General features: G+C 40.7%; 1 protein-coding gene across 1 annotated transcript in view; it reads left to right on the plus strand.

Annotated features, from left to right (window-relative positions):
* Positions 1-11,365, plus strand: part of FBXL2 (F-box and leucine-rich repeat protein 2) — a 72,274-nt gene that overhangs the window by 12,126 nt on the left and 48,783 nt on the right. The window contains exon 2 of the mRNA XM_010001706.1: positions 10,520-10,622. Within this exon, the coding sequence (XP_010000008.1) occupies positions 10,520-10,622 (103 nt within the window). The remainder of the gene's footprint in view (positions 1-10,519; positions 10,623-11,365) is intronic.

Raw genomic sequence — 11,365 nt, forward strand, 5'->3', positions numbered from 1 at the left:
TCCTGCTGATTTACATGGTGCCAGGAGAATTGGTTTGTTTTGAAATGAGGTTGGTTTACCACCCTGTATTGTAAATGCCACTCTAAACAGTGCAAACACATATGTTGGTTTGGCTTATCCACGTCTTTCAAATCCCCAATGTTATGCTCCAGTAAATTTTACCACAGAACCTTTGCAACAGGCACATTCCACCCACCCAAAGCCTAATCCTCTACAAATCTGCTCACACAAACGTCTTGCTGAAATGAGGTTGGTTTACCACCCTGTATTGTAAATGCCACTCTAAACAGTGCAAACACATATGTTGGTTTGGCTTATCCACGTCTTTCAAATCCCCAATGTTATGCTCCAGTAAATTTTACCACAGAACCTTTGCAACAGGCACATTCCACCCACCCAAAGCCTAATCCTCTACAAATCTGCTCACACAAACGTCTTGCTTCCCAGTATCATTTTCTAGTTCATTTCTGTAGCATGGAGTGGTCATTCTGGCTGTCAAGAGGCATTTTCATCTGGAAAGGGCAAAAAGATAAGCAAAGAAAAACAAATAATTCTACAAAAACCAAGATGGATAAGGTAACTGGAACTGATAGTGTTCATTTATTACTAATTATGGATTCCATGACATGCAACAAAGGTATGAAATTAAGATTCTCAGGCTTTTTCTCAGCTGAGGAACTGTGAACAATGGAAGCAAAGTGATTGCTGATAGAAATTGTTAGGATAGTCACCACCTCCCACCTGGCTCACTGAGAAAGGAGCCTGCCTCTTCATTCCCTAAAAGGACCTACCTTGTTTATAGACTTAACACACCCCACATGTGCACTTCTGAATCCCTTACCTAAAGGCTGCTGCTCATCTTGTAATATCTGCAGTCCTATATTATCCCACCCTTTCTGAGAAGAAACGTCCTTTGTTCCATCCACCTGCAGGACAGTTGGAAACTTCAGAGTCCAGGACCATGTCAACAGAAGAGGTAACAGTGAGTGGAAGAGGTAAAGCCAGAACAAAGTGGCAACGCCTTGGCTGAGGCACAGCTCTGTGGAGGTCTAGGGGACCAGCAAGCAAAGCATGAGCCAGAAGCAAAGAACATCAGCCCTGGCAGTAAAGAAGGCCAACTGCATCCTGAGCTGTATTAACAGGAACACAGCCAGTAGCTCCAGAGAAGTTATTATCTCTCTTCACTCAGTGCGCATCAGATCACATCTGGAAAACTGCATACAGTTTTGGATACCCAGTACAAGATATAAAAAAGGTGAGGTCAGTGAAAGGCCACCAAGATGGTTAGGGAGGACTGGAGTTCCTGTCTTGAGGGAAGAGGTTGAGGGAACAGAGCTTGTTCAGCCTGGAGAAGGGAAGACTAATAGCCTGTCAGTGCCTGTTGGGAGGCTGTTGAGAAGATGGAGTCAGGGTCTGCATGCAGTGGTGCATGATGGAGGACAAATGCAACAGACATGAGATGAAGAAAGAGAGGTTTTTACTGGATATTAGGAAAACTCTTTTCTCTGGATAATCCAGTAGTGGAACCTGTTGCCCAGAAAGACTGTGCCATCTCCATCCTTGGAGACTTTCAAGATCAAACAAGCTAAAGCCCTGAGCCACCTGCTCTGATCTCAGAGCCAGTCCTACTCCGAGCAACAAGTTAGACAGGATGACTGCCCAAGATCCCCTCCAAGCTGAATTATTCTTTGATTCTGTAACTGTAAATCATTAAGTGTGCTGTTGAGAAAAACAGCTGCCAGACAAGGCAGCTTTAGTTACTTCTTAATGTTGGCTTTGTCCTGTCTGAAATTCTGCATGTGGATGAATAGTGTGTTGCAGTCTGAAAGGTTTTAAGGCTAGGCTAAAGTCACTGCTGCCTTTCTAACCTCTACAGGGGCGACACCCAAGAAATGTTGATATACACTGTGTATCAACACATTTGAGTGTTTTCTTCTAGCATCCTATCTCCTAAATCCACACCTCAGCCCCATACTGCTGCAGTAGTCACTGGACGCCAGGAATACAGCAGGAGGATGACCATGGGTAACCCCAGTGCAACCATGTAAAATTACAGAAAAGGCATCAGGAAGAGAATATGCTGCAGAATGTTATAAAAGGAGCATTGGCAAGCAAAGTGATTTAATTGGTATGTAAAAAACTTTCTCTACCTTTCTCACATAAGATTATTTTGTTTGGCTTCACTTTGGGATTGATGCTTTAACTCAGAACAAAATAAGAGTACACCACACAGGGTCACAGTGTATGTTGTTGGCAGTAATAATTAGCATCAATCTCACACTTTAAGCAATGATAATTCTTTCTGCTTGAAACTTGCTATTGCTTCACCCAGCTGTCATGATTCTTCTGTATAACATTTGTTTTTCATCCATCCTCACCCTCCTCCAGATTCTGACTTTTCTCCCCATACTTTCATAGATCCTCAGCCTGCTCCCTTTCTGACAGGTTTTTGCCTTCAGTGTTAGCCAGACTGAGACTGACAGGAAGAGAAAACATGCCAGGCCAGTCTCCCTGCTGCAGAAAACATACACGGTGGATGCAAAAATACACAGGCTTGGTAATATTGCTGATGAAGAACATAGTGGGTAAGGCTCACTCCAGTAAATGTCCTTAAATAATACATCAATCAATATTAAAAAAGGAGATGTTGCACTTGAACTAACTAGCTGTGAGAACAGCCAGAAATCCAGGACATTTGTGAGACCTGGTACTTATCATCCATGTCATTCATGGATGCCACTAAAAATATACCTTTCCCCTACTGGCAGGTGATGTTGAGGCTCTTCAAGGAACGACCTGAGGGAATTATTTTTGCCAGTCATGGGACATCACTTCAGCATCAGATGGGATCCACAGAAGCTATTCAAGAGATCAGAGCTTCTATATACACACGGCACATGCTTTTACACCACTTAACACTGAAAGCAATCTTAAACCATTCCAAATCTTGATCCACTGATATCAGTGTCATCTTTCCAATGTACTTAAGAGATCAGGACCTTGCCCTAAGACCAGTTAAAATATTTATTCAGTTCTACCCCTCCTTGCCCCTTCTTTGCCCTTCCTGGCCCCTTCTTGCTCATCTTTTGACCTTCAATTTTGACTTTCCTTTCTCCTTATTACCCTTCCTTGCCCTTCATTGTCCTTACTTTCCCCTCCTTGCTTCTCCTTGCTCTTCCTTTCCTTTAGACATTAGAAGGAAATTCTTCACTATGAGGGTGGTGAGACACTGGAACAAGTTGCCCAGGCCCCATCCCTGGAAGTGTTCAAGGCTAAGTTGAATGGGGCTATGAGCAACCTGATCTAGTAGAAGGTGTCCCTGCCAATGTGGGGGGAGTGGATCTAGATGATCTTTAAGGTTCCTTCCAACCCAAGCCAGTCTGTGATTCTATGATTGACTTATCTTTGAAAGATTTGCTCTATATGGGGTACATTGTGTGGGTGTTTGTTGCAATTCTGGAAAACCTATACTCCTGCAAAGACCTTATCCTCTAGAATATTAAAACAGCATTATAATACATATACCAAAGAAGTATGTTTTGCACTCTATGAAAGCAGACAGCATTTCACTGATAATTTCCAGAAATCCCTTGGGATTGCTTGGCTGTTTTTATTTTCCATACAAATTGTAATTAAAAGAAAAAAATACAAGAGAAATTCACAGTATGAATTTTTGAACTGATTTAATCCATGTCAGCAGAATTATAGTGGAGATTAATTTAATACTGTGACTGTCCAGGAAACAACATCTGTTTAAGTTATGGTTTGTTTTTTTTAGTGTGCCTTTATTTTTCTGGTAATGAAAGGACAGAAAAATACGTTACTTATTGATCTATGTGCTGTCTTAATGACACATCCAAACTGATATAAATACAATTCAGTCTTCATAATTTATTATTCTCTTCAGTAATGTGCTTATTACAGCAGATAGTTGAAGAATTGCCATTACAATTTTGTCACCATTTGATGTAAACCAAACCAGGAGTTATTTTTGGATCTCAAGTATTCAATATTTAACATGTATTTCCTACATAAAAATGCCGAGATTATGGAAATTCTTCAGAAATACGGTCTTGGCCTTGTTTTTGCATGTTTTTCTATGTTATTGCACACTTTTTTGGATATGTTACAGTGTTTCCAATCAGCCATTAGTAATAGGTTTAGCAGTTGCTTCAGCCTTCCTCAAAACTCTTTTTCTCATTTTTATTCCATAGAAGGCAATTTAGAGATCCATTAGCAAACACTTGCTACCCAAAGCAGTGCTTACTGCCATTAATAGTCCTTGTGAAATCAAAGTACCAAGTACTCTTCCTAGTAATGGGAGTCTGGAGGACTGGAGCTTAGGTTGCAAATGCCTGTTCAATTTTGGGAGGACATCCAGGCAACCCATGCTTTACACTGTAAGTGTGTACCACATTCTGTAAGTCCTGCTTTCTATTTCTAAAGCTGCCTCTGACCAGCTGTATCTACCTGAACGTGGTCAAACAGTTTCCATGCTTCAGTTTACCTGGATTTGAAATAGAAACAAAAACTGTCCCGTGGCATTTGGAAACACAGTGCTTCACTACATGATTTGAGAACTAACTGTGCCAGTGACATAAGTACACCAAGGTCTTCAGTGGAAATGCACCCTTCTGAAGAGTCCATGAAAAGAAAAATTTTCAAGAACATCTTACTCTACCGCTTTTATGTGGGTATCCCACCAGTAACTCTCATTAAACACTAAAGAAGAATACCCTGATAACATTAACATTTATGCTTCACTTTGTCTATATAACTGTGTTTACATCTTGAGGCATCTAATTTCAGTTTCCCTATGAAGTAAATAGGGAGCAGGTGGATTCTTAACTTAACACAGGTCATTATAAGAGGAATCTGCTCTTCTAATTTAGGCAACTAATTTGGATGCCTACAACTCATCTGTGTCCAAAACCGTGCACTGAAGCAACTGAATGGAAACAAAACAAAGCAAAAGCCTCAGGCATCAAGTTCAAAGTGGTGATTTGGGAAGGAATCATCACTGAAAGGACCAATGACACTAAATCACCCAGAACACTGTATAAAATAGGTACCAATGCTATCTCTTCATCTAAGTTTCCTGCTGTGCTCCAGCATTCTGTTGGTGAGTCAGATGAGAAGGACCTCTCTGCATTTCAGTCTAATTAAAAGTCCAGTCTTTCATAATGTTTCCTTTTGCAAAAAATCAAGCTCATTTTTTTACATTTAAGAAATCACAAAAAGAAATATATGATAATGGGAATGGCAGAGGCATGAGATACCTGTTCTATTAAAGCAACAGCATATATTCCAAGTTTAGAGAAAGTAAACATGCTGCCAAGGCATTTGACCACAATAACTTTAGTTCTGCATTTAAAATTCTAGAACATTTTAAATTTTTTTTTCACTTTTTTTGAGTTTTTGAAATTCCACTCAGGTTTCTACCCACTTAGACAACACAAGTGCAATGATTTTTAGTTTACCTGACAAACAGCTACCTTAAAAGGCTTTTATTTCACACTTGCAAACTAACGTTATTAGAAAAGTCCAAGATACAACATACAGGGTAGAACAGGTTTATCAAACATCAGTTTCAAACTGCAGAGTTGTTGGATGCTAGCACACCCTTTATTGAAACTCAAATTAGGTCTACTAAACTTTACCAGTAATTTGAATGCAACAATCTGAAAATGTTTGGCTGGTACTGTCATGCAAAAAAAATTAAAATACATAATTCTCCCAAAACACAAAACTCAAGCAAAAATCTTTGCAAAATACCTTTAAGACTTCACATACATATCCTTTAGTGAATGGCTTACACATGTCTGTGAATTAAAAAGAAAAAAAGCAACAAGAACAGCAGCACAGTTTACGAGCAAAGGATTTTACTGCACTTTGTAAAGGGTATCCTTTTCCATCACTGCTTCTCTCATCCTAATATGTTTCATATGAATGCAACAACTGGGAACTAACTCAAAGAAGTATTAAACAGGAAGTTTTATTGACATTTATTTTGACACAGGCAGAAGATTAAGACATGCAATAAAATACCACTCTACTTGTGAACCTAAGTTTTGTTTTTATTTGGAACCACACAAATCTTACCACAGTTATTTTTTATTCCTCTAATTTTGACTTCTTTTTTTTTAACATAGCTCTAACCTAAATATACTAGGCTACTGGGGAAACCATACATAGTAAAACAGCTACCATAAGTCTGTTCTGCATGGAAAGTTAGTCTATATCCAGCTTACCGTTGATAGATATATGCAACAGCAGTTAAATGTATGCATAACGTTCTTGTCAGGAACATAAGTCAGCTTTCCAAACTGTTATCAAAGTAGTTTTCCCAAACAAAACTTCTAAGGGCAAATGTGACAGAAGTTTCAACACTTCTTACTTAAACTAGAAATTAAATTTAAAACACCAGAGCAGAGATCCTTCTGCATGGCAAATAAAAGCATGCTCGGAAACACACTTTAACTGTATCATGTTAGAAGAACATATAGAGAAAATTCTGGAGCTGGATATGGAGGAACTTCCACAGCAACTCTCTGGCTTTGTGGTTCCTGAACTACTTCAGCAGATGAGGATAACCAATTACATGTGCACTTGTAGCACTGGTTCCATGACTTATTGAAGTCTCACACACGGATAATTGTCATATATTGCTGACTTATTATTATTTGAGTGACGATGGTGAAGTTCAGAAATTTATCTGGTTGAATCCTTGCTCTTTGTTTGTATAGAGTGATTATCTGCTGCAAGGATTCACTAACATGGGATGGAGTTAAAAAGCACTCCTTCAAATTTTTCTGAAATAATGGGAACAAAAAGGAAGGACCAACATTGGTCTCTCAAAATTAGGAAAAATGGGTGTTATGGGTACATCTTAAACACAAATCTGACACACATCTTCTTTCTCTGACTGAAAATATTGTGTGGTTGACATTTACAAGAACTCCTTACTTGTCTGGGATTTCCAGATGTATGGCAGCATGATCAGTGCCACTGTGCAGTGGCTACAACCAGACTGCCAATGCACTAAGATGAGCTGAGATATGCCCACCGATCAGTATATGCACAGAAGTTGGTGACTTTTGGAAAGCACTGGACAGGCTGCACATACATGACAGTCTGTGCATACCTTGGCTGCCTAGGCATCTCCAGACTGGCAATTATTCCCTGCTTTCTGAACTTGAAGGAGGGTGATTCTTCTCCTGCACTTCTTGTGGCTTCAGTTCATCATACACATATTTTTGCCAACCAACTTTACAGCTTAGAATTGATAGAATAACAGAAGTAGAAAGTGCCTCCTTTAGATTAACTTCCTGTTCAAAGCAGAGCTAACTTCAAGTAAGAGCAGGTTACTTGTGGCTCTGTCCAGCCACATTTTGAAAATTTCCAGCAGTGGAGACCGCAGTGTCTCTCTGAGTCCTGTTCTAGTGCTCAGCTACTCTCATTGCACTGAAACAACTTCTATCCAACTGGAATTTTCCTTGTTGCAACTCGTTACTATTGTCTCTTAATCTTTCACAAGACAAAAATCAAGGAGAGTCTGGCTTCCTCTTCTCTACAACCTCTCTTTGAGGTGGTAGAAGACTACAGTTAGATCCCACCTCCTTCTCTAGATTTCTTCTCCTTGCTTGGCAGACGCTGCAGCCCTCAAAGACTAAAGTTCTCCTCCACTGGACTCTCTCCATTTTGTCAAACATCTCTTTAACAATCAGGACCCACAGCTGCTCACAGTACTTCAGATGCAGTCTCACAGGTGTTGAATAGAGGGGTATAATCACTTTCCTCAACCTCCAAGCTACTCCCATGCTAATGCAGTTTTTGTTGCTGCCAGGGCATGCTTCTGACTCACATTCAGCTCGTCCTCCACCAGGACCCCCAGGTCCTTATCTACAGACCTACTTTCTAGCCAGACAGTCCCCAGCCTGTGCTCTTGAGGGGGAGGTGTTACTGCATCCCAGATGCAGGACTTTGCATTTGCCTTTGCTAACTGTCCAGAAATTCACATCAGTCGATTTCTGCAGCTTGTGATGGTCCCTCTGAACAGCTGCCCTGGCTGCCAGCAAGTTACATGCTTCTCACCATCCAGGAATGAGGTGGCTGAGGATGTGCTATGTGACTTTCTCAGGTTGTTGGTTTGGACCCCCACAAATTATCTGGGTAGGGCAGGATATTCCCAGCCTATGATATGTGCACTACTAGTGGTATAAAAGCAACTTTTGAAAAGGCAACAGCATCATAGAAGTATAAATCCTAGCACAAAGCTAGCATGTGCTAGTGTCATGCTCGGGGATGAAAAACACTTTGGGAAGCCTTAATCTATCAATTCTAACAGGGTAGTACATGAAAAGCTGTGTCAGACATTAAAACATCAACTATTTATGCTCTACAGTGAACATGTAAGAGCATACCTAAAAAGTATCCTAGAGACAAGATACACTCTGTTGACCATTTTTTACTCATAATGGCAATTAATAGATGTGGATCTTCTAGTCACAATCACTTAACTCATGGAAAGATGAGCTTCTTTAGGTCCAGTGTAACAGTTTAAAAAATTAACCACCTACAACCATTTTCCTACATACTTGCAGATTAAGTCCTTCACAGCTGAGTTGTGATAACACAATCCTATGTGAGCTCTTCATCAGTCTCCATGCAAGTCAGCTGGAAGTGTCACCAAGGGAGCTTCACAAGCCCCTGCTATGCAGTGGAAGCAAGAGGTGTAATAAACAGCTGAGAACCACAGCATCCTAAATTTATCGTGCCCATTCTCTGGGATGTACTTTTGTTTGACTTATATAAAGGCAGATGGGGAAAAGAGAAGGAAAGGTCTAACAATTAGCTTGTTTGAAACCAAATTCCTTCAGCCAGTGAGGCAAATTCCTGGAAAAATTTACATGGAGATTCATAAGCACATGCCCACTGCTAAGAATACCTTCTCACCTCTCAGTTTGGAGGTTGTTGGACTCAAGGGAGTCTAACAAAGGACCATTGAAGAGGAAGCTGCTGCACGGGAAGTGTCCTCCTGCACTAAAAAGGTTCAGTTACTGCAGCGTGTCATCATTTGGTAACTCAATGCTTACAGAGTGAAGCTGGGGAAAGCATGAATGGATGGAATACAGGAAGAAAACTTCTTTTGTGAAACTCAGTCTCTGCTATGGCTTTCTGGAACCTGAAAGTCTCTTCTGAGTTTTGTGACTTGATGGCCCAGATGCCCCAAAGCTGCTGGTTAGCAAGAGCAAGGACCTTCAGAATCATATTACTAATCCATGCTCTCATAAGTGGCACTGGTTCATTTTCTCTGATAAGTATTTGAACTATTTTTTATTTCTTTTATGATTGATAAAAAGGTAAGTAAGAGGGAAATTGGATCAGCATTCAATGAGAGTCTAGAACAATTAGAAGGAACTTCAGACAATCAAGTTAAAAGGTCAAGCTGGTGAATGTAGCTCTTCAGTTTCCAAGCTACAAGACATCAGTATTGATGTACTGACTTGGCCATTCTAAAATGACCAGTGTGAAGGCACTATCTAAAAACCTAGCGATTTTAAAATAGTGCTAAAATTAGAGCTAGCTGGGAATTTCTGGATGAAAAAAATTTCATCACACAATATTCCTGTGGATTGGTTGAAAAGAAGACACTAAATATGGATATATTCTCTTAACACTTCTATTGTATACACAGATATTCCATGAACAAGAAATGGAGAAGACAGAGTAGATCCTATCTGTACACACATTTCTGAAGTCTCATTTCCACAACTAATTGCTTATTTGACAAGACTCAAGCCAGTCTAGAGGGTTTTTTTGAGTAAGCTTTTCTTGAATTTTCAAGTGATACCAGAACTTGGACAAAAAGGAGTCCAGAAAATCGGTAGTATGGCACTATAACATCATTAGCTGGTCCAGATCCAAAGACAGAGATTTCAGCCTCTCATATCCTAAGCAAATACATAGTTGGCAAATAGATGGCTGTCTTCTTTCTTGGGGAATGACACAAGGGCCTCTCTTTCCCATAGTCTTTTTTTTATATATAAATTCAAATCTATCCTGTAATGTACACTCTGACAGTTTTCTTTTCAAATGAGAACTGTTGTTAGGCCACAGAGAGTCTACCTGCACATTTGCCTCATCTTGTCTTCCTTGAACAAACAGATCCCAATTGGCCTAATTATCCTCTTCAGCAAACGTAATTATTATTTTGCAATGTCCATTCTTTTTTGCAAAATTAGCCTTTTTTGTTTCTTCCTCTTTTTCTTCAGGTTACTGCAACTCAAACTGATCCTAGCTCCTTATGTGTTTTTCTTTTTACTGTAGTGACAGGAAAATCTGTCCCTATTTTTATGATACAGTCCAAACATTTGTATTGGACTAAAAAAAAAACCCAAAACAATTTTATTATTTTTTTTTTAATGTAAACAAATAGAGTTTAGGAACTGCTAGTCTGGGCCTTCTACAGTTCAGCTGAACACATCTAAATTGTATATACATGTTTCGAATTTCTCAGGCTTTCTTCCTTACTATCCAAACCAGATCGACTCTATGAACTGGGTCATTCTCCAAAATCTGGCAAGTATGAGGCAGAAGATGGAGAGATGTGCCAACCAATGGTATGTACATGTACCAACTATTTCCATGTGGGTTCTGAGAACGGACACTTTGGTGAGAAACTATTTCTCACCGTTAATCAAACCGGAATGTTTCATTCCTTCAGGAACGAACACAGCCTGTTCCAAATAGCCACCTCCTGTTATTCTGCAATGGCCACTGAGGTTTCTTAGAAATCTGAAGGACTGAGTCAACAGAAAACAGTACCTGCTGGGATAATTTTTCTCTCCCCAGTTTTTCCCACCTCTTCCATGTCGCATGTGGTGTTGTGACAGCTGAGCAGATGTCAGCTCTAAGTGTGCTATTCACAATGTTGCGTTTGGCTTCCACGGGAGTTTCAGGCAAGCCCTGCCCTTACTGACAGCCCGCAGCGCTTGGCAGCGCTTGGCTCTCCGACAGACAAGCCTTAGCGGGTTTTCCGTAGCGATGTAGGACGTTACCACCCCACAGGTTACACTCCTGGTTGCAGGAGGAGGGGTAGAGCGCTCTGGCCGCAGCCCCTGTAGGATTCAAGGCAGTACCAGCAACTGAACGTGTCACCAGCGCTGTGGTCATCTTGCCCAACATGCCAGGCTGCCAACCGGAGGAGCAGCTACACCTGCGCTCGCAGCTACACCCGCGCTCGCAGCTACACCTGAGCTGGCAGCTACACCTGAGCTGGCAGCTACACCTGCACTGGCAGCTACACCTGCACTGGCTGCTACACCTGAGCTGGCTGCTACACCTGAGCTGGCTGCTACACCTG

The sequence above is a fragment of the Chaetura pelagica genome, unplaced genomic scaffold (assembly GCF_000747805.2).
Source record: "Chaetura pelagica isolate M959 unplaced genomic scaffold, ChaPel_1.0 scaffold657, whole genome shotgun sequence".
Taxonomy (NCBI): Eukaryota; Metazoa; Chordata; class Aves; order Apodiformes; family Apodidae; genus Chaetura; species Chaetura pelagica.